This window comes from Silurus meridionalis, chromosome 9 (genome assembly GCF_014805685.1).
Source record: "Silurus meridionalis isolate SWU-2019-XX chromosome 9, ASM1480568v1, whole genome shotgun sequence".
NCBI classification, from domain to species: domain Eukaryota; kingdom Metazoa; phylum Chordata; class Actinopteri; order Siluriformes; family Siluridae; genus Silurus; species Silurus meridionalis.
The window spans coordinates 1,712,944-1,737,609 of NC_060892.1; the positions used below are offsets into that span (position 1 = coordinate 1,712,944).

General features: G+C 41.6%; 2 protein-coding genes across 2 annotated transcripts; both read right to left on the minus strand.

Moving 5' to 3' along the window:
• Positions 1-2,738: 2,738 nt before the first annotated feature.
• On the minus strand, positions 2,739-13,337 carry map2k2a (mitogen-activated protein kinase kinase 2a). The gene is made up of 11 exons (XM_046857926.1): positions 12,654-13,337; positions 11,781-11,991; positions 11,499-11,645; positions 11,049-11,126; positions 9,338-9,389; positions 6,256-6,380; positions 5,804-6,017; positions 5,546-5,610; positions 5,248-5,309; positions 5,120-5,165; positions 2,739-4,967 (listed from the first exon to the last, which is right to left on the minus strand). The coding sequence occupies exons 1-11, from the start codon at positions 12,740-12,742 to the stop codon at positions 4,857-4,859; spliced, it is 1,200 nt and encodes a 399-aa protein (XP_046713882.1). The 5' UTR covers positions 12,743-13,337; the 3' UTR covers positions 2,739-4,856.
• Positions 13,338-16,503: 3,166 nt separating this feature from the next.
• On the minus strand, positions 16,504-23,983 carry pias4a (protein inhibitor of activated STAT, 4a). Its single transcript, XM_046858209.1, has 11 exons — positions 23,343-23,983; positions 22,159-22,543; positions 21,979-22,063; positions 21,663-21,704; positions 20,350-20,440; positions 20,059-20,187; positions 19,870-19,975; positions 19,382-19,455; positions 19,031-19,191; positions 18,789-18,937; positions 16,504-18,150 (listed from the first exon to the last, which is right to left on the minus strand). The coding sequence occupies exons 1-11, from the start codon at positions 23,565-23,567 to the stop codon at positions 17,879-17,881; spliced, it is 1,719 nt and encodes a 572-aa protein (XP_046714165.1). The 5' UTR covers positions 23,568-23,983; the 3' UTR covers positions 16,504-17,878.
• Between the last annotated feature and the right edge of the window lie 683 nt (positions 23,984-24,666).

Here is a 24,666-nt window from a genome sequence, read left to right on the forward strand (position 1 = left end):
TGTTACTAGGGGGGTGGAGGGACCCCAAAAGACAAATCAACATATTTTAGCCACAGATGGCACTGCCAACAGACCAGCGGGAAGCAGAACCATTCCCACAAAGTACTAATAAGACACTGTGGGATTTCATACAGTTCTAAATGCTTTTCTTCAATAGAATATAACAAGCCAAATAACAGCAAAAGTCCTGACCACAGAAAAAAAGCCCCTGTGCATTTGTCCAGCTCCCGAACAAACAGATTCCCAATGCAGGCTTGATTTGAAATATATTAGTGCTTTTTTTTAACTAATTTAATTTTGATGTTTAAACAAATGATATAAAAGAGTGCTTTAACAATTAACGAATACCCCGGTGTGTTTTTTAGCTGAACTCCTAGCTCCCGTATCAGTAATATATGTGTAATTACTACAGGGAAGATTTAAGAAATGTTGCTCTTTACTGATAAATGAATAGAAACTCAATTTATTTTCAACTCGCTGAAAATCCAGTTATTGAACAATGACAGAAAGGACTTACGAAAACATGCATTAACAGCTTCCTTACTTCAAATCCCATTTATGAATAATCATACCTTCAAAATGTAAAACTAATAGCATCTTTTAAAATTTATTTCACCCTTTCGCAGTGAAGAACTCTGAGGTACAAACTTGTGCTTTGATGTATGAAGACCTTGGACTTCCAAAAAAGTTCTAAATTGATTTGTGATGGGTTTTTTTTCTCAATCATTAGTACACATGGAGCTATCTGCATAGCCAGTTGTGATTGCCATTGGAGCTACAGATTCCATGTCCTCCAAAGATAAACTTTAAGTAGACCCAGATATGAGGAACGCTGAGGAACCCCATGGACCTAGTTGTTTCCTTTGTTAGCATTGCTAGACATGTTAGCTTCAGCCACCACTCTAGTCACTTCTAATTGTCAGGAATTTAGGTTCAATTCCTTTTGCACCTTCAACTTTGCATTTATATCCACAACTAACAGGCTAATGCATATATATATATATATATATATATATATATATATATATATATATATATATATATATATATATATATATGCTTCAAGTATGGTTGTCCAGTAACTGGACACACCTAACTCCAATTAAGCTGGACTCAGCTAACATGGTAAACAAGTTAATTCCCTGGCTACACCTACAGCAATCTGTTCTCTACAAAAGTCTAATTCACAAAAGAAAAACACCCAATTAAAAAGTCTCTTTTCTTATCTTATACTGCATGATGACATTCTATACCTAAATCTGGCCCACAAACCACTGGCCATACATAAATGGTCACATCTGGTAACCACTGATTAGCAGTAGCTGATAAACAATCCAAGTCACTTTCTAGGCACATGAACAATCTGGAAGAAGATGGCTCATGTGAAACTGAATAATTTGGACTTAAAACACAAAATATGAAAACCCTTTCAGTGGTCCTCAAACTCTTTGGGGTTTCCAGGGTTTCCAGGTTGATAAAGACCCTGGAGTTGGATGGCCTGGTTTGAACAAGTCCATTAGTGCACATGCAAAGTGAGATACATCAATAGTCAGGCACCACAAGGTCAGAAGGGTCACTTTTACGTTCATGGATGGACCTTATGTGGGCGCAATAATAATTAGCAATTTATCTAATGGGGCAGTACAATGGACCGTTTATCAGTTGATGCACATGTCTAGCAGTGTGGTGTCTGCAGACATTGCGTCCCAACAGACGGTTTGGCCCAATTAATGCCAAGGTGGAACCAGACATACTTCTGAAGCATTTGTCCAGTGATTTTTCCATACCATCAACTAAACCTCTTTCTTCAAGTTGCACAGAATTTAGTAAATAAGCTTAAAAGTCCAACTTATGCTTCCTGATCCTTAGATCTCCTCTGCTTTGAGCCACTTTACTTTAACAATTCAGCAAAAAGATTTGGCACCCCTAGCGAGATCACCTGTGCCTGTGAGTTTAGCTCCTTAGTGATGAAGCTTCAGCTGAGGATCAGACAGTCCAGGACACATTCCTGAATGCAACAGTCTCCACAACTCATGCATTTCTTCATGCACTTGGAAACATTTAGACAAAAAGTGTACTTTCTTCAGCAACTCTCCATATAATCACAAAAACTTTTGAAAGCAGTGAGACAATTTCATCCATCACATTCTCACAAGAGCTCAGTGTAGGATCTCCTGCTTGTGCTGCAGTCCATTAAGACCCTCCATACAAGCCAGTGTCATATGTAAACACGATATGGGTGTCTCAAACATACTGCTTTTTTTTTCTTTTTTCTAGAATTTAGTGTTTTGTGAATTCAGACTTTTCTGTTTGTATCCAGTGCACAACTTACTTCATCTGAACAGTACCCATCATGTGCTCTTGTTCTACCATGGAGGAAAGATGAGGAGCTCCTTAGTCTATGCAAAGAACGACCTACTGGGTGGTGGATATCATTATTAGGAGTTTTTCTTTTTAATGGACATTACAAAAGAAGATCCTAGTACCTGAGAATCAGTGCAACCTTTTGACCGTCTCCATGTTCTACCAAGGTAAAGTTATACTTCCTAAGATAGGTCCAGCCTTCATGACATTGTAGGATATCCAGATTTATTTTTTCATAATTCTGAGTAACTACAATGTAGCTACAAATGTGGAGGACAGAGAAGATGTTGTGAAAATGCTTCGAGTAGTAGAGATTTCGAGTGAACACATGGACATGCAGATATAAAATAAATGACGCTTAATAAAACAGAAGGTTAAAGTTTTGAAAGAAAATCTTTTTTTTGAAGATTTTTAATAAAATGATTCAAGATATTTTACATCAATCTTCTCAGGTCTTCAAAAGCCAGTCTGTCTTATTGAGCAACTCTCGTTTCCAACATGTTAGGCAGCAATTAATTGACTCAGGTGTGGTTTTTTTTGGTAGTTGGAACAGGACAAAAAAATGTAGTTTGGCAGTGACTCTCCCTTCATTACACAACACATCATCACATGCCCATTAATGAGTAATTGATACAAAGAAATTCCAAAAAACCAACTTATATTATATAATAACTATATTTATATATATATATATATATATATATATTATAAACATTGCGATTGAGTGTGTGGACGCGTTGATTCACAAATAAGATTTTATTCATGTATTAGAATTGTATTTAACAAATTTCATATGATAATAAAATTACTTTGTATTATTCTTTTTTTTTTTTTTTTACACCAATCCAAAATAAAAAACCCACCAAAGGCTAATTTTAAGACTATGAAACAGTACCAATTGCACCGTGTGTGTTTGTGTGTGTATGTGTGTATATATATATATATATATATATATATATATATAGAGATAGAGATAGAGATAGAGATAGAGATAGAGATAGAGATACACACACACATTTATTTTTATTAATTACACATGTGCGTCTGCATTCATTTGGTTAGAGGTGAATGCCAGGTCACAAAACAGGTCCACCATTGTATTCATTTTAACCAAAATAACCCACAACTTAAAGAATTTTCTTTCGAGACAGAAACTGAATAAAACGAGAAAAATGCAAAACTTGTTTTATGCCCCATTGTGTGTGTTGGAAACTGAACATTGAAGAAGAAGGCAAAGCCACACCCCAGCCATCTTCACATTTACCGTCTGTTGGCTCTATGCATTCGTTTTTCCCCTCTACATTTGCTTGTATAGTGCGTCAAATTTATCCCGACTTGGTAAACAGTCTACTACGCAAAATACGTAACTTAGTTTTAATAACCGTAGCTTGCAGAGGATGTACAGTCTGTGTGCATGTGTCCAACGTCTGCAAATGATCAGTGCGATCCTGGTTTATCTATTGAGCAGAAATGCTTGTTTTTGCGTGTAGGTACCAATAAAAATGAACATTAAACCATTAAAAAAAAAAAAAAGATTTTCCCAAAATCCCTAAAGGTGAAAAAAGTTACAGCATCAAACAGAACCTTTAGATGACAAATCTAAGCTTCAGATGCAGCTACTGGAATATCAATAAGGTTTTCAGGAAGAGCGTGCCACCTTGTGAATCACGTGAAGATCAAATCTCTGCAAACTTTCTTGAATATAAATGGAGATTTCAGTATTGGGGCATATGAACATATACACAGCTGCTTCTTGAAGATCCAAACATGTTCCTGTTCCATGAAAATTTGCATTTACACGACTTGGAGCGGAAAATTACCAGCTATTGGGGTCTGATCTCAACCTTATTAAATAAAGATGCACCCCAGGCCTCCTCACCTCAAATACATCAGTACCTGACTTTATGAACGCTCTTGTGGTTGAATAAACATCTATAAATCTCCACAAGCACACTCCAAAATCTTGTGTAACATCTACCAAGAATGGAGAGGAGCATATTTATACGAGCGAATGTAGAATGGGATGTTCGAAAAGGAGAAGATACTAATCTTACAGTCACATATAGTGCATGTATGTCTGAAATGTTGTGTCAGATGCATGCCTAGAAACGTGCATGCACGAGTCATGGTTCAGCTTCATGAATTCAATCATGTTCACAGACATATCCAGCTCATAAAATGACCAGAAAATCATCATCATCATCATCATCATCTGCAGGAGCCCTCTTTGGTTTTTTGGTTTAACAAAAAAAAAAAAAAATCAAGTAGAACAGAAAAAGGATCTTCGATATGCTGTGAATGTGAACAAACCTCTCATAAACCAGTACCTGCAAAAAAGCCCCGCGGCAAGAACAGAGCGAGGAGTGAGGAGGAACGAGGAAACTCGAAAGGGCTGACCAGGTGCAGGGAAGAGCATAGGGAGAAAAAAAAGAGCAGAGGGGAGAAAAGAAAAGAGCAGTGAGGATGATGAGGACTGTGCGTTAGCGTCGAGTTCAATCCGAGCTGCGAGTAGGAGTGCTCGGCTGATTCAGACCCATGGTTCGGCACAACCAACCAGCAAAGTCCACCTCGTCCACTTCTGCACGCTTGATAAACGTGTGGCCCTGTAACGACAAAACCAGAAGTGGCCTTGAGAAACGACTTCTTATATATTTAAATGCAATAAGTCGTCGATTTAACTCTTCTGATGGGATATTTAATCTGGTTATGATGGTAATCAGAATATAATTATAAAAATAAACCAGACAACAAGCACCATCAACATCTTTAGGTCAGCTCGGTCAGCGGGGTTCTTGATGAGGCTGTGGACCAAGAAAGAAAATTAAAATTCACCCAAAAACAATTAAAAAGGAGTGAATTCCAACCCAAAAAACGTGAACTCACCATTTTGTCACAAAGTCCTGGAAGTCTGAGGTAAATACACCAAGTGGCAGCTTGGGTGGGGGCTATGGAAAATGGAGGGATGGAAAGAAAGAGCAAAAGAAGGTGATATTGAGGAGCAGAACAAAATGGGGAAAAAATGCATTAAAGAAAAAAATCACACACACACACACACACACACACACACACACACACACACACACACACACACACACACACACACACACACACACACACACACACACACACACACACACACACAAAAATACACCAGGATTTGTACACTGGGCATTTCTCTGACCTCGTTGACAATGTAGTCCAGTAGCTCAAATATAGCCATGACCGGCCTGCTGTCCATTCCATGTCCTTTGGGGAAAAGACATTTCACATGAGTCAACTAAATTGCCTTATAGCTCTCTATGTAGCTTTATATTAAGTGTCCCATGAACATTTCTTTTATATAAGAAACATAATCAATCAATAATAACATTCACCAACAGGGTTTAGATAATGAATCATTTAAGACCTAATACACTTCAGGACAGATATGAAGTCTTACCACTAATGGGGCGTCCCGGAGGTCTGGCTTTTGTTGACATACTGTGTCCCTCCGTCCCTGGTCCATCTAGCACGGGTCGCCCAAAGACGGCCTCCAACTCCCTGGCGTCGGGCGGGGGGATGGGGTAGCGGCCGATGGCCAGCTCTACCAGGGACAGGCCCATGCTCCATACATCCGACTGCACTGAATAGTGAGTGCCCTGGAGCCTCTCCGGCTGTCAAGGCAGGAAAAAAGTAACATTACGAAGAGTCGAAACAGCGTCAAAAATGCAGGACTGGGCCGAGCTAGCAGTGGCTGCCTCCGCACCACATACTGCGTTACTGGGCATGGGCTTGGTTTCTGGCAAGGGCAGGGGCAGGATTGGGAGGGTGGGGAAGAGAGAGAGAGAGAGAGAGAGAGAAAGGGAGAGAGTGAGAGAGGGAGAGAGGGAGAAAGAGAGAGGTCTGACTCACCGACATGTATGAGCGTGTTCCCACAAAGGAATTGGCCATGGAGTCGATGAGCTGGCCGCTCACGCCAAAGTCGCACAGCTTGATTTCACCGCGCGAGTTCACCAGGATGTTGGAGGGCTTCACGTCTGCAGGAGCCAAAGCACAACAGAGAGAGTGAATGTAGGTGAAATGGAGGGATGAAAAGGAATAAGGAGGAGTAGGGCTGGCTAAGAGTGCCAAGGCTCAAATCCCACCACCTGGCCCTTTTCCTCCAGCTTCACTCCAGTCATCCTAGACTGTGCCAAGTATTCGACCAGAGAAACATCTCACAAGTAGCCCTGCATTAGCACGGCTGCATCGTTGACAAAAATGCGAGCTGCCTTTGATGGCAAACATGCATGGCCATTTTTTTTTATGTATGGGAAATAAATCACGTGACACACACACATACGATACCCTTTTTGCCTGGTCATCGATTCGAAGTTGGAATTAGGACCCCATTTGCGCATCGCTACACATAAGTAACAGGAGAACGGTCTGAGAACGTCTCCAGACAGCAGTTTTTATCTGTACCGAGTTGCAGCCTGTTACCAGACCTACGCGAGACCCTCCTCCAGCTCAGCTTTCCGATGAGAGAGAAAAAAAAAAGATTTGATAAACCAAGACGGAAAGAGAGGTGATGCAAAAATAAGAACAGAGGGGGTTGCAGGGCGCGGCTGCCATATAATCACCTCTGCAAAGCCATAATTACCAGCCAGGCTCCCAGACGGTTTTGCGCTCACTCTGCTGACTCTCAATGTCACAACAGCACAGCGACAGACTTGAGTGTCCCTCATGAGCATGTTCAGCTCTTAATCCGGCTCCTCCAAAACCCCTGGCAATGCCCCGGTCAGCCATTTTCAGTTCACTACTTCATTTGGCAGTGGGCAAAACCTTAACCAATGGCAACTAGGGAGGAGCTTTCATATAGGAGATGGGATGTGGAGACATGGAGTCGAAGGATGTTAGGACAAACATCATAGCGCATATATGTTGTTTAAATGGGCCAAGAAACTTCATCAACAGGAAATAATAAGAGGCTAAGAGTTCAAAACCGAACTCTATTATGCAAGTGCAAGTTGGAAATCCAATGTCTTCTGATCCCACAACTTTCCAGTAAATACCCACCACATCTGCAGGAGTATTTGGACCCATGAGCCAAACATTGTGCCATTTGGCGCATATCAACAGTTCATGTTTACACCGATTCCATCCACACTAAAAACTGTGTGAAGAACATCAACCCGAAAAGGAGCTGTTACTCGGCACACAACAACCGAACAGGATATTATATGCTGTAGAAACATCTGAAGCAATGTAGGACAATTATTTTGACTTATTGAGAACTAAGTGGTGCCATGTTACGTTCTTTCCCGCTTCGGGTTCGGCGAGGTCAGGGTTTTGAGGTTGCTGACTTAATTCCCATTGGACTTTCACTCCGAGAAGGTCTTTATTATATGCCGATCATCACGTATCATCTGTTGCTTTTGATTAGATACCTTGTATTTTTGGTTGATGGTGACAAAAACACCTTTGTGTTTGGTCAAACGATCAGACAGGAATCACAAGTTGGCGTCGCAAATGTACACTGAATGGACAAAAGCTTGTGGACACCTAACCATAAAATATGTGGTGTTTAACATCCCATTCCATATTTAGTTCTTAGTTACTTAAAGTTGCTGGGAAGATGTTCCACCAGCTTTTGTGGAGATTTGCAGAGATTCATTCATCCACAAGGGTGTTAGTAAATTCAAATACTGATGAAGATGAGGTGAGGAGGTCTGGGGTGCAGCCAGCGCTCATGATGTTCAAAAAGGTTCAGGTCAGATCTTTGTTTTAACAGTTTAAGGATACAAGTGGAGAAACAACAAAAACAAAAAGCAAGTGTCCCAATACTTTCGCAAACATCATATATATCGTATATCATCTTGTGGTTCGTTCGTGCATTTTTTCTTTCACACACCCTTTAAGTACGGTTCCTGTAAGGCAAGTTCTCACATGAACTTTGGTGCCAGGTGATTCTGCCAGACGCCAAGAAAACATTTGACTGGATTTGTTTGTGTCCCTTAAGGAAATGACCTTCGAGATGCAGACAGTTTTTTGGATGTCCCATTGCATTATTCTGTCCAGAGCTTTTTTTTAGTTCACTTTCTTCATTCTTCTTGATGACATGCATCTCAGAAATCCAACTTTGGTGAACAGTTCATCGCTGACACCATCCTTCCTCGCTGAAAACAAACTAAAATGACGTACGTTAACGTGTCAGCGTGTCGGCTTTGATGTTTGTCCCCCTGTGGAGGCAGTGTGGTATTGCAATTATTGCCCAATATACTAGTGTATTGTTCTAAATTCTACGCCACCTGGTCTGACCATCAGCTGAGACTGTTTAGGAGTTAAAATCCATCGATGGGAAAGTGTGATATCGCAAAATATGATCTCCTGCTGTTTGAACCAGAGCTGATACTATTAGAATGAAAGTATTGGGGTGCTTGCCTTTTCCAGCCATATGATTCCTCCCTGAACTGTTACCACCAGGTTGGCGGTACATCACTATAACCACATGTCTTTGGATGGTCCATGAATATATGCTTTACACGGGTTGGAACACTGACGGCACCCCAGACCTCCTCACCTCACCTACATCACTACCTGACTTTACTCACACCCTCGTGGATAGAAGAAGATTGGAAGTTATTATAAGAGGAATGAGATGTTGCCATGTAGTGTAAATATTCAGCCTGGTGTGGAGTTTCTGCGAACAGAACCGTAGTTACTATACGCCGAAATCTTTCGCTAGCTTTCAAATCGCCACGGCGATCGCAGGTTTAGGTGAAATGTAAAGGTTTTTCATTTTAAACGCTACCACAGATGATATCGTTTCTGTGTAACATGTATGACATGTCGGCTCAAATGATCGACTCGCAGCAGGGAAAAGATTAGATTAAGTCTGGATGATGTATATCAATACGCTCATTTCCTGCCCGAGCAAATCGAGTATCGACTTGCACATGTACACGCATGCAGAGTCACAAAACATTTCTGTGGAATGTGCCTCCAAAAATACCTCGGTGCATGATTTGGTGCTTTTCTCGCAGATAGGCAAGTCCTCGAAGAACCTGTGGAACAGATAAAGAGAACGTTTCATTCAGAAATACACGGTCAGCTCAAAAATATTGAGACACCTGACTTTGTCAGCCATGTCTAGTTCTGTCTTAAAGGTCTTTGCATGCAATTGTCCCTTCACTTGAACTAGGAGACCCAAACCTGTTCCAGCATGGCAATGCCCCTGTGCACAAAGCTAGCTCCATGAAGATCTGCTTTACATCGATTAAAGTGGAAGATCTCCTACTATTAAGTTCTGAACTTAACCCTTTTAAACAGGATGATGGTGAAAACTGACTGCACTTCAGGCCTCCTCACTTCCTCACCTACATCACTACTATTTGCACTATTCGAATTCCCTTGTGGCTCCACGAAATCTAGTGGAATATCTCCCCAAAAGAGTAGAGATTATTATAAAAGCAAATGGGGACTACATTTGGAATAGGATGTCCAAAAAAAAGCAGCACATACCAATCGTATGATCAAACTGTGTATATCACCGTGGACTTTTACAAGCTAAAAGTTGTGTTTATATAAAGGGTTTATGCTGCATTATGACATGTTCTTAAATGCCATAATCTTGTAACCTTTCACTTCTGCACATTCCTCTTCAATGCCATCGCCTTAGAACCATTTCTGTACTTCTTAATGATCTCCACACGTCTCTGCACTGTTACAGCCTTTATATTTATTCTCTATCTATCTATCTATCTATCTGTCAAGCTGTCCATCATCTGTCTGTCTGTCCATCCATCTGTCTGTCTATCTATCTATCTATCTATCTGTCTGTCTGTCTATCTATTTATCTATCTGTCTGTCTGTCAAGCTGTCCATCATCTGTCTGTCCATCCATCTGTCTGTCTATCCATCTATCCGTCCGTCTGTCTGTCTGTCTGTCTATCTATCTATCTATCTATCTGTCTGTCTGTCAAGCTGTCAAGCTGTCAAGCTGTCAAGCTGTCCATCATCTGTCTGTCCATCCATCTGTCTGTCTGTCAAGCTGTCCATCATCTGTCTGTCCATCCATCTGTCTGTCTATCCATCTATCCGTCTGTCTGTCTGTCTGTCTGTCTGTCTGTCTGTCTATCTATCGGACCAATTAAAATCAGGCCACATCTAAGAATTTAAATGTGAATGTATTTCTAATAAACACCCACAGATATCTCTTCATCTCAAAATTCCAGCTCTGAAGCAGGAAATGGAAAATTTCTCATGACAGGGTTTCTGCAGGTTTCTCCAAATCAAATTTAAGCTCTTTTTAAAACCACAAACAATGACATCAAAAACACACAAATAATAACATTGTTTTTCAACTGGCCTTAACCGAGCTTACTTGAAAGAGATTCATTCAATATCAGAATGCTGATTGGCTGTTGGGCTCGTTTGTAGTTGTAATACAGCGAATTAAATTCGGAATAGCGATAGAAAAAGTACAACACCAATGAAACAAACAAACAAACAAAACAATTGCTGCAAAAGCATTTCAAAGGGCATCAGAGGTGCGGTACAATGACTTCGACCCGTTTAAAATTATTTGAGCGCCAGAACATGGAATTTAAGACTTTGAAGTCTTGAAAGTAAATTTTTTTCAATTGCAGAAACCCTTTGATGAGTGTGTGATGTCTGTACTAGATAATAAAAAGCAACAACAACAAAAAAAGAGCAATACTCACCGCAATACTAACTTTACCCAGGATTTCCTCTGGAATTCTTCTAGCTTCTTTTAGTACCTGATCCAGCGAACCTCCATCCTGAAAAAGACCAACAATTATATTCTCTTCAACAGCTACCCAGGAAAAGTTCTATCATTCCTCACTGCAAATCAGGAAAACCATGAAAGAATTCACAGTAATGAATCTCTCCAAGAGAAACATACACTAAATGGACAAAAGTTTGTAGACACCTGAATATAAGATTGGAATGTGCTTATTTCTGGGCAGATGTTCCACTAGATTTTGTGGAGATTTTGTGGAGATTCGTTCAGCCACAAGGGTGTTAGTTAGGTCCGTTACTGATGTAGACGAGGTGAGGAGGATCATGTTCACATGACAAATCAGGTGTCCCAGTATTTTTGCTCATACAGTGCACATCTAGGACATTCACATTCATTCAACTCTTCTCACCATATGCTCCATACAGATGCTGATCTCTCCATCACTGTAAAACGCTCCATAGAAGCCCACTATGTAGGGCGAGTTGCACTCGTGCAGCACCTGCAGCTCGCGGATAATCTGGTTCCTGATGGCTGGTTTGATTTCCAAATGTATAAGCTGCAGCAAAATGGAGAACAAAGCTGAGTTGCATCATCCAGCTCACAAAAAGAACACACACACACACACACACACACACACACACACACACACACACACACACACACACACACACACACTGAACACATACTTTACCTTTCTGGCCATGACCAGCCTGGAGGGTTTGTGGCGCACTTTATGGACGACTCCTCCGTTCCCTGCACCAAGCTCACAGATGGGCTCAAAGTCGTCATCTTTCAGCTCACCCACCTGAGCCTTCTGGGTGAGGAAGGCTTCCAGACGCTTCCTTTGCTGCTCATCCAGGTCCAGCTCCCCGAGCTTCTTCTGCAAGGCTTCCAAATTGGCTCTGAGCAAACAAAAATACATCAGGTTCATATAATAATCTGGAAAAAAGTATTAAAAGAAAGAATTTTGATACCAATTGGGAATATTTGTGAGAAATTCTGGATCTTCATGAACTTGACTATCCAAACTGAGATCACACACACACAGGAGAAGGAAAGATCATGTGAAGCATAGTCCATCATTTCATTCAGTACATTCTGGTCATACACTGGAGCAGATACAATACAAGGATAAAATTATTAGGACTCTTCCAACCAGAGTTGGATCTTCTCCCGGAATTTTTTTTTGAGGCACATCATCTTATCAGATGTATTTGGATGGTCCATGAAAATATGGGTTGGATTGGAAGACCTTAAAGTGACTGCTCCTCACCGACATCAGTACCTGATGACTTTTAACACGTTATTGGCTGAAATCTCCATAAGCACCATCAGCATGATTATGACTACCCCAACTCAGATCATACGGAGGAGAAGGAAGGATAGTGTGGAGCACAGCCCATGAAGATAGCATGGATACTGAAAATGGAAAACCGCTCATCTTCATAAACATGGCCTGATCATGAAATCTGGAAAACCTTGAGCAGAACCAAATCAGAAGGAGTTCCTCAAAGATCTGAGGATATAACAGTGGTGATATCTGATGTGTGGATGATGTACTTACTCTGAAGCAGCATCAGGGTTGGTGGACTGCTGTCCTTCCCCTGTAGGTGTAATGTTCAGAGGGACTGGTCTGGGTTTCTTCGGGGCCATGTCTGATTACTATTGTATTACTCTTTCAAAAACTGTAGATATTTTAATTTCACAGAAACGAGACAATCTTTTATGGACCAGCTTTGCAGAAGGTTTAGATGTTGGAGTCTGACATGCCTCACTGTCACAGTCGAGCAGGTGGGAGGATGACAAGAAGACAGGAGGTGAAGAAGGTGTCCCACACACAGGTAAGCATTGGACAGCAAAACAAACAAAAAAGGTCTAGTGTACAAGCTGGAACGAGGTGTGAGACCAAATCATGGCTGTGATCTTCTCCGAAGTTCTCCCAGTTGAGACAGGAGGCTGTGACTCGGCACGGCCCAAACTCCTTCTAGGAACCGTCTTCGGATAGATGACAGCTTTTAGGCCTTTAGCACATCTGATCCCTGGGGTTTATTTCTCCACAAATGAGCGCGGCATTAAATGATCTCAAGGTGTGTCCTCCTGAAGAAGATCCTTGTGCTCAAAATTCCGTCCAAACCCTTTTTTTTTTTTTTTTTTTTTTAAATGTGCAGAAGAAGAAAAAATCCTGTACAGGAAGCCGCTCTCGAACCAGGAGGAAGCGTTGAAAATCTCGCGAGAATCGAAGTATCGCGATAAGACCGGTCACTCACACACAAGGATAGGCTGATATACCGTGCAACATGGCGATTACATGTGATTTTCTCTTCTCACGTCTTCTCGGTGTGGATCTCTGGTTTACATACATACTGAAAAAATATCAGGGCTTTTATAATAATAATAAAGTACCTTCCAGCTTTCAGTTAATTGTTTGATCTGGTAATTAAATCATTTCATTGGGAGTTGAACTTGTAATTGAAACCATTTCATGCACAACCTTCTCAGATGATCACACTGTTATGGACACAATTATAATCACCTTTTCCACCCATATGTGGATCCTCCTCCTGTTACTATTCATTTTGGAGGCACACGGTTGTATAAGAACGTATTGGGAGGGTCCACGAAGATCTCCTGCTATAGAGGTTATAATATCAGCAGACGTTTATCTCATTTATACACGAGGGTATGGTTTAAGGGCCCGACAGAGGCAGATTAATGGTGGTGAGATTTGACCTTACAACCTTCTGATAAGAAGTCCAACATCTGAACCATGAAGCTACAACCTCCATTTTCCCTTTAACTAGCTCAGTGGTTGGACTTTTGATCGGAAGGTCATGAGTTCAAACCCGAGCACCAGCAAACTGCCACCGCTCGATCAAGGCTCTTAACTGCTCAGTCGTAAAAACGACGTATGTAATGATGTAAATGTATATTTTCAGTTGCTTTGGATAATAATGTCTGCCAAATACCATAATATGTAACTAGGAGACACAAACCTGGTCCAGCATGACAGTAGAAGATCTTAATTGGCCTGCTATAAAGATCTGACCTCAACCCTACTGAACAGGATGAATGTGAACGCTTACTGCACCCAAGGTCTCCTCACATCACCTACATCACTACCTGACTTTACTTACACACTTCCAGCTGAATGAATCTCACACAAACCTCCATAAGCAAACTTTAAAATCTAGTGGAAGTGATCTTATGGTCACATCTTATGGTCAGGTGTCCACAAACTTTTGCCCGTATACAGAAGTGTACCAGCTTCAGCAGGACAAATAAAATGATGAGCTTTTCTTGTGAGGGCCATGTAGAATTGTTGTAGAGCTTTAATAATAACCGCTTTATGATGGTTGAGGAGGTACGAGTGGATCCAGAGCTTTTCCTGGGAACATTGGACATGAAGCAGGAAGACATTCTGGGCACTGATGGGCATCATATAATGTGTCTTCCACTAATATTGGCACCCTGAGTAGATGTAAGCAGAGAGGGCTGTGAAAAAATTGTCTGTCTAATGTTTACATTTTTAAAAAAATACAAAAAGTCATAATTTAGTCACCCAAGTGTACATAGAAATGTATATAAATGGGATCCTACTTCTAAATATATTTGACTCTTATGAACGTTTTTGATGTGATTTTCTTGTAAACAAATGATTGAAGAAATACAAGACTTCCTTCTCTCATTCACCAAGGGTGCCAAGTATTATCAGAAGCCACTGTAACACACAAACACAGTTCAAGTTATTTGGAGTAACCACGCCACCTACTGGCATGTATCTGAGAGGAACCCAGAGAGAATCCTGCATGAACATTCAGTAAGGAACAGAACAAACCTGGACTCAGAACCTGATAATGGTTAAAAAAAAAAAAAAAAAAAAGAAACGATTTTTTTAAAATCATTTTAATTAATTGCACACAAATGACAGTATGATGTCCTTGAACTTTTTACACTTCTTTCCATTCAAACAGGGACCGCCCGAGTACTCGATTCCACAGCCAAATTCACTTTCGTGGACACGACAGAATTCCACCGATTTATTTATCGCTTATGAAAATAGGGGGGAAAAAAATAAACAAAAAACACCAGAACACTAACAATTTATCCAAGACCACCCACTGGAGCAAACTTGAAAACTGCTAAAATATTATTTATTTTTTTTATTGGCTTTTAATAACATGTAAAAAGACACAGGGGAAAAAACTAAACAAACAAACAAAAAACAATTACAAGAATTTGCAAGCCACTGCTCATGCTATCTTAAGCACTGTCATGAAGAAAAAAAAAAAAAAAAAAAAAAAAAAAAAAAAGCACGTCACCAGTCAAGATTGAACCTTCAAATTCCAAATTAACCACTTTAGGTCAAAGCCCCCCCCCCAAAAACAAACAAAAAATTTAATAAAGATCCATCGAGAAGCTGAACTTTATTCAGCCAGGTCTCATCTAATGACTTCAATAAGTGTGAATAGAAATCTATTCTAAAAGAGAAAAAAAAAGGGAAAAAAAGGGGGGGTTGAATATGAGCATTTTTTTTTGCTTCTCGAATGAAAATCCTGAACCTGGACAATTGGTGGAAGACCGTATGTGGACTCGCAAATCATAATCCTGTAAAAAAAAAGTCACGGTTTTAAGACGTTCCCTCGGACAGATGGAATACAGCGCTGAAGATGGAAATCCAGGTGATTTAAAGAAGCAGAAAGAAAAACAAAAACTTCACTCTGAGCAGTGGATATTATGCAGTGGTTTTCTCGTCCTACTTACTAAAAAGAATTTGCAAGCTGTGAGCCCTTTGTGTGTCTACACAGTACCTGGTACTCAGGTATTATAACTCGCTAATCAAATGACTGATGAAGCTGAACTTCGGACCAGTGGTCTGCCTCCTTCTCCTACCAAGTACACGCTCCCATACAAACTTGAACACCAACCGAGAGCAGAAGTTCTATGATTAAACACCACTAGTTCCCCCATGACATTCCCAAGTATCACATGACTAGGCAACATGGCAGGCGGATTACGGATTTCCTGCGCCGAGTGGATGCAGGATGCGAGGTCTCCTATCTAACTGGGTAATCGGAACCAGCCTCCTAGCCAGATTTCTTTTCCCATCCCTTAGGAAAACTAGCATTGGACTCTCCTCAAGCGCCTGGATATGATATGTACAAATAATACAAATGCTATTTCAAGACAAAAATGATTAAAACAATAAATACAGATTTTTTTTTTTCTCACGAATGGCAAAAGAAAAAGAAAACGTTGCATGTTGCACCGATCGCTGATTCCACATCAGAAGATTGAGCAACACACCCATCTCACGACATCAGACGGACATCAATGGCTGATTCACAGAGCTCACAGTGAAAACAAAGTCTCATAAGTTTCGAAACAAACGTGTCTAATTGAGGGGGGACAGAACCAAAAAAAAAAAAACCAAACAAACAAACATGAAGCCTATTATTGGGTTCAATGTTTTTATCCCCGTCTGAGTTCATGCATTCAGAGAAATTACTTTTACAAGTCATTTAAACGTTGTCTAGGCATTGCCTGGGCTTCTTCTCAGCTCCATCTCCTGCCTTCCCCGAGTTCTAACGAATGCTGGTCCGTGTACTTCACAGAATTTTAGAAGCCGCAGACTTGCGACCGAGTTCGGATAAGCACTCGTTAGCTCCTACTGTACAATATTTACCTGCTGGAACATCAGTTTCAAAAGTTCTCACGATTCCGAGTGTCTGAGACGAGAGAGAGAGAGAGAGAGAGAGAGAGAGAGAGAGAGAGAGAGAGAGAGAGAGAGAGAGAGAGAGAGAGAGAGAGAGAGAGAGAGAGAGAGAGAGAGAGAGAGAGAGAGAGAGAGAGAGAGAGAATTCCTTATTTCGGCTGATTGGAAATCCATCACTTGTGAGAAAAGTCCAGGGCTGTTTTTAGTGAGATATCGAAAGGGCATGACATAGCAAACAACAACTTTTTCTTTCCAGTGTTACTGAGTATTTAAAAAAAAAAAAAAAAAAAACCACAATAATCAAGTCATGTTGTCTAACCTTTCAAGTTGTGGTCAGGTTTGCCTTTAGACTGAGGTAGGTTGTCAATTTCCATGGGAAAAAACAAAAACAAAAATATAGGGGGTGGGGCAAATAAATAAAATGAAAAATCACAAAATGTTACCTTCCAAATCTGACCAAACCGTGCAGAGTTACAGAGACGGCGCTGACTTATTCTGGCTGCCCAACATTGTACATAAACCCAATCGAGTAAGGATTATAATCCCTATATAAGAAATTTTTTTTTTTTAATCAAACTCGCAGTTTTGTCTCTGCGTTCGGTTCTGACGTCGTATTGCTGACGAGGAATCTTTCTCAAGCATCTCCTCACAAGACCTGGTGTCTACGGTGAAAGCTAAAATGCCTATAAGCGACTGTAGTGGGAAGATGGTGGAAGAGAAAGAATCGAGGGTGGTTTTATAACTCCGCAGTTATTTAAAGGGAGAAAAACAGTATCAAGATGTCGTGGTGGAGAAGACACGATGGCTTTAGTGGGCATCTATGGGTTTTCCAGTGGTGTCATGAGGATGCCCACCTGCTCCAGAGGTCAACAGTTTGTGCACGTGTTTGTACGTCTGTATGAGTATTTTTTTGGGTGGGAGAGGGGAAACGTGTTTTAGGAGAGGAAAATAAGAGGGGGAGTAGGGGGCGAAAAAAAAACGAAAAAAAAAACAAAACAACAACATGAGAGTTAAGGGGATTTTTCCAGGGCTCGAACCCGCGTCCCCTGTCCCTCTGTCCGTATCTGCAGCCCGTTTCAGTATGCAGTGACAAGATCTTTGTCGTAATCGTATCGGCCCCGCTTGGGCGCTGGGCTGTCCTGGCTGTCCTCTGTGTCCTCGCTGTCTCCACCCCCCCCACCACCCTCTTCCTCGTCTGATGAGTCGTCCAGCGTAAGGTCTACCACTGCTCCTCCGCTTGAAGATCCGCTCGCAGCACCTGTGCCCGCCGCTGGGCCGCTAGATGCCGACCTTCCCGTCTGGCTCGTACTGCTGTGTGCTGGGGAGTGGCCGTTCGTCTCAGGAACACCTGAAATTTAAACGAGGAATTCAGTCTTTTTATAGTCACACCAGCAGATTTGGGTAATGTTCTCATCAACCTTCAGCATCTCTAAAAACATCCAACTCAACCAGACAGGTTCGAGTTAACTCAGATCATCACTCTGTACAAATGTGCTGAGCAGAGAAGCATCTCAGAACGTGGATCGGCTACAATAGCAGAAGGCCATGCCATGTTTTCTTGGCCTCAGTGTACACACTCACCAAAACCCAAATAGATTTATTCAAAAATAAATAAATAAATAAAAAGGTAGCCTGGTCAGATGAATCATGATGAACCAGGTACAGTCAGAATTCAGTACCAACCCAACCTGCTGGCCTGTGTCAGCCGAGAAACCAGATGTGGTCTTCTGCTGTTGTAGCCCATCCACCTCATAGGGGTTTTGGTTTTGTGTATGGCAAGATGCTTTTCTGCTCACCATGAAACTACCAGAAGTCTGCTGTTCTCAGCAGGGTGTGTTTTCAGCCATGTTTTTTATTTTTCGCACCACTCTGGTACCAACCACCAAGCTACAGTAGATCAAAACCTTCCGCCCATAATTACAACCCTTTAGATCCCAGAACTGATATGGATTTGTTTCTCCAATTAGACACAAAGGAAAGTCTTACATATATCCACAACTGGATAATCTGGAGTGTGGTTATTTTCTCGCTCCCTGTCCTTTTCTTTGTCGTCTCTGATCGGCCTCCACGAGCCGTCAGTCAAATACTCGATCTCCTCCACATCCTCCGTCTCCTTCAGGATCTCAGAGAGCAATCTAAAGCACAAAGTAGCAAAAAAAAAAAATTTTTTAAAATAAGAATCTCTGCTTGTAATAGAGGAAAGGTCAGTAGGAACACCATCATCTTACCCATCAATGGTGAGCAGCTCAAAGGGAGCAGGTTTGTCACACACAGGGCAGGTCCATGTAGGCTTCTTCTCGTTCATTTGCAAGAAGAAAACGGCATCGAAACACTGCAAGTGAGCGCATGTGAGCGCCCGGCACGGCACTCCCAGACGCATCTTCACCAGCTGAAGAAGAACACGGAGACGGTGAGAATCATATATACTGAAGAAGATGCACTTTTTCAAAAGAGAGCTGACCCTCCTCAAAAGCAATCCTTCATCCGGTATGCAAATCAAATTATATATACTTAAATTATTTACTGAATGACATGAAGGAGGGAAAAAAAGGATGATAAATAAAAGAACAAATACATACTGGGCAGATTAGAGACACTCGCAGTCCTGTAGTGGTGATCTCACTCTCTGGATCGAAACGCAGCTTGTCTTGAACTGCAGAGAAACAAACAAAAAAAACATCTTAATAATCCAAGAGATGTTTTATTTAAGCAGAAAATAACCCAATCGGTTGAATTTAAAAGATACGCTATATGGCCAAAAGTTTGTGGACACCTAACCATAACACGTGCGCTTCTTTTATAATAACCACCACTCCTCTGAGATGATGTTCCACTAAACAGTTTGGAGATCCTTCAGCCACAAGTCAGGTAATGATGTAAGTGAGGTGACTGGCCTCATTAGGGATCGCATCTATGCTTAATAGGGTAAAGCTCTACAGCAGGAGACCTTCTACCCCATATCTTCATGGACTTTGTGGTAATGGTTTTTAGTGAGAACATCATGTGGCTGGAAATGATAGGTGTCCCAATACTTTTGTCCATATGCGGTCTCGTTCTATCGACTCACTGCGTTCGCGACATCGCTCGGCGCTCTCCACCGAGCAGTGCTTGAGTTGGTTGAACAGCTCTGCAGACGTGAAGACCCTCACCAGGTACACGGCCACGGAATAGCGCTGCAACAGGGGAAACGAGAACGGTGTCACGTGACCACACTTATTAAGGTGCATCGTAGGAAACGAGCGTTTTTCAAAAGTACCTTTCCAAAGTTGCCCCATGTGATGGTGACTCTGTTGGTGGCTGTCGAGAGATGAAGCCAGGGCGTGATGTTTATCGGGCGACACGGACGACGAGGCTCCACACCTGGTTTGTTGGAAGGATAATAACCCTGGAGATGACAGGTGAGGAAGAGATTATGAAAAGATGCTCTAAAATATAAAGGATTTTATGTTTGGGGTAAAAACACAAGTAACAAATTAGGAAAAAAAATAGGTATCATTCGCTCCATCCGGCAAATGAAATACTCAAGATCCGATCTAAGCCTACTTACGGGAACATGACAGTAGGACTGATTCACTTTGACAGCAATATTGGGAGGGTACTGATCCTCCTGGACACCAATGGAGTCAGTGTAACAGATTCTAGGACAAAAAAAAAAAAACATTGTGTTGGTTGAACATATCAGATAAAGCTCTTGAGAATTTTACGCTGTAGTGGATTCGTCATGTCTCACCAAGATGAGGGACAGAAACAGGAAGTGACAATATACAAGTCAAAAAACAGATTGGTGTCATTGATGTGCATTTTACCAGAAGATTCACTGAAAATCAGAACAACGTTCTCCTTCTGATCAACCTAAAAAGAAATATTTCTATCCAAATAACTTTTACAGAAAGTCTACTAGGACCCGATTTCTCTTTAAATGGTCTGATGAGGCATAAAATAGTATACAAATATAATAAGCTAATGGATTCATGGTCAGATTACAACCCTTATGAATGAATGGTTATGGAGAGAACATCTCTGCACACCACACACTTTTATAAATAGTCGTTATTTTCTGATAACGCTTGTCAACGGTTTTTGAAACGCATGCATGTTCATTTGGTTTCTATGCAACAAACTCTGTAAAAGCACAAGAACTGGACGGTGAATGAGTGGAAGTAAGTTCTGGAGTCCAAACAAGATGGAGAACAGGAGAGAAGATGTGATCAGACTCCCTCACCCCCACATGGAGGTGGAAACCTAATGGTTTGGGGTTGTATTGGAGCAGGGAAGGTCCTGAAAAGTTAAAGGAATCCTGATCCAACATGGCTCCCACTCCATTCTTCATCACCGTGTAGTTCCGTCTGGACTGCGGTTCAGTGGAACAGACTTCATCGTACAACAAGATGATCGGAGGTGTACATCTGAGCTCTGCGAGTTTTAATTCAGATTGTTTGTATCCATCATGGAACAACCTGCCCAGACACCGCATATAAATCCTATTGAACGGCATCACAAAGAAAGAAAGAAAAGATGCACAGCGAAGAATTTCGTAGAAAAGAACTGTCCAGGTGCTGAAAGTGTGTACAGCTGTTCTCCATGCTATTTTCTATGTAAATACAGTGGAACATCTGGACATTTAAAGATTTGTTTGGTCAACGGAAATATTTTCGTTACATTACAGAGTTTGTTGCATTGAGACAAAAGGAACGTGCTTCTAAAAACAAAAACACACTAGGTTTGTATGAAGATGTGTGAAGAACAGGAATTAGGCTCTGATAAATTTGAATATATTTGAGGAGGGAAAAAAAAAAAAACAATCAAACAAACAATAAAAAGAGACCATAACATTCCCTTGTAATATTCAGACAGACTTACCTAAGGCCCACCTGGACCGATTTCACTCCTGGGCGAAGTTCACTGAGAACACAAGGATGGAGAAAAATCAGTCATCGTTCAATTTTGCATTAACGAAGTAAGCTGTATGAACCGAGTATATACCGCTGAACGCATACTTAACAATAAAAAACATTATTCTGCTCAGGTTGTCACATCCTGCTGTATTCCCAATTCAAATGCATTAAGAAATGTGAGAAAGTGAGGCATCTGGTGTGGCATTGCTATGAAGTCTAAAACTGAGGGTGCTGATGATGAGCGCAAACATAAATGTTCAACATTGAGATGATTTCCCCACCTGGAGTTTCGGATCTGTTCTATTTGGCCCTGTGTTAGTTCGAACACACACTGACTGTCCTGTAGTTTCTCACTGTTCTGTGCAACTGCAAAGAAAATTAACCATTAGCTTTTAAACAAAAGTACAACATTTACGGTTTAGCAAAAGAAAATGGTTTGGTTTAGTGAATAAATCACGCACTTAGCTCAGTAGGTGGCAGCAAGGTTTCTAGGTTGTGGTAAAAGGGCAAGGGCACTAGTTTAACTTCGGCTGCTGGTGGAGCAGCCAGCTTGGGCATGCCGTTGAGGTAGTCTGTGCCCTGTGCTGTGTTTCGTGGAGACGAGTTGATAGTCGGATAGGACACTGCCGGTATCCCCTCCGGCCGACGAGCAGCCAACCACCCGGGCGCTTTGGGAAAGCGCGTTTCGTAAAGCTGCCGGACGTTCTTCAGCAGCTCCGGGCTGTATTCGGTCTGCACTAGTCTCAAAGCTCGTCCCACCAAGTCCTGCTTCAAACCGCTTTTACTGCGCCCCATAGAGGCCAGCAGTGTCTGCAGGTCAGACACTCGAAAACTCTTCACCATGTTCTAGACACAAGAGAAAGATGGATGTAAAAAACAGAGACAGTACACAAAAGAGTCAGCGTATGTTTTATAAGGGTCGTTTCTAAACCATTCGATTGGATGCGGAAAAAAAAAATAAATAATCTATGATTCATAATGTTTTCCTGAACAAGTAAAGCTCTGAAAGATCTGAACAACAACTGCAAAGGATCAGTGTTGAAATGAATATTTACACACTCTGGAAATAGGAATGCACACATAACTCGTGCAGATTGCTTTATTTAGACAATCACGAATATTAGGAGTTATATTACAAAATATGGGAATACATCAATACACAGATGTGGACAGGAGGCAGTGCAGGGACGCTTCGGCTCAGATCGGCTCCACTCGGCTGAGATCGGCTCGGCTCGGCTCCATTCGGCACCACACTCATTTATTAGCTTTACTTCAGCTCTTGGTTGAAGGAGCTGCACTCAGTGACAGTTCTCTCGTGTCCTGTTGAACTCGGACTTGTTCTAGAATGTGAAAAGTGACCCTGGTTCTCCACAATCCGCCGCCTACTGTGTGAGCCGGTGTTTTTTTAACAGTCCCATCATTCATTTCCAGTGTCGTTAGCCTGTAGCAGCTAACCTCAGCTCCGTCCAGACCTCAGAGCCAAGCGCAGTTTTAGGGACTACCGACTACAGGAAACGGCTTACGCCGAGCCCCGGGCTGCCCGAGTTCTCGTCGCGGCTCGAACACGCGAGAACCGGGTCTCTCTTTGGTCCACGGGAAGCTGTGGTTTTCGCGCACCAAAGGAAAAACAGCCCCGTCTACTCACCATCGCCTCGACCAGCTCGGCCGCCATCTTCACAAAGCAGCCCCGCGAGAACCTGTGAGGGGAAAAGGCGGCGGCGCGCCAATGAAAAGCGCCGGAGCGCTCGGACCCGAGCGCGGCTCGTCCAATCCTAGCTCGTGTCGTTGTCTGAGTGGGCGTGACTAACTCCAAGGAGGCGGTGCCGCGAGGATTTAAAGCGACAGTACCGCTGTAAAAAGACGGATCCATTCCGGTCAGGTCTCACGGTCCTGACAGGCCGCTCGCTCTTCTACACATGCACACTGATGTCTGAACCTCACAATCACACCGGCCCGGTTTCAATAGATCAGTTTTAAGTCGAAACTCGGTATATTTTTCATTCAGACTTGACCAGGACCACCGGGCTTTACGCGTAAAGTCGACAGGGAGCGCATGGCCCTGGCCAGTCCGCTCCACTGCCCAGAAATCCAGTTCATAAATTCCACAGAACCAGGCCTGAAAAGATCGAATGCTTTTGTTTTACTTTTTTCTCATCTCCATTAGGTGTTTAATGTATCGATATTAATAGATCCAGATGCATTTTCGTGGGTGGAACACGATTTGTTCGCATTATACAACCAGAAATATATGGAAACAAAAAGAAAACGCAAAAAAATCCAACGCAACAACCATAGGGGGATAAAAATCAATGCAGTTCGTTCCGAACCGAACTCCAGTCCATGTTTTACCGGTGTGGTGGATGTGGTGGAGGAGGGGAGGACAGGGAACTGTACAGAACAACGCATGTGGGAAAGAATCAGGCCTGTGCATGGATATAAACAAGTCTGATCATTATAATACAAATGTTAATAATGATAATAATAATACTGATAATAAAAGATCCGTATTAGTGCCTTTATACACACCAAAATGAAAGATTGTCCATCCTGAACATGTTGTAGAGACTGTTTTAAATTGGATAGACAGTATAAAGGTTAATATTTATAACAATCGATTTGTGTTTTTCGTGGAAAGCCTGTTGATTCTTATGTTTATATATTTTAGCTGTTTTAAATTGTTTTTGAGGAGTTAATTGTAAGGAACTGTGTGGATATTTATTTATTCGTTTAATGGCTGATGTAGGGCACAGGGGGCGCTGTGGAGCCGATTGGATTTATTTATTTATTTATTTAATGTCTGATGTTGAACACTAGGGGGAGTTGTTATTTAACTAAATGGATATTTATTTGTGCAATGTCTAATAATTACCATTAGTAGGCGCTGCTGAGCCGACTGAATACTTATTTGTGTAATATCTAATGTTAATCAGTAGGGGCGCTCCTGAGCCGTGTGGATATTTATTTGTTTA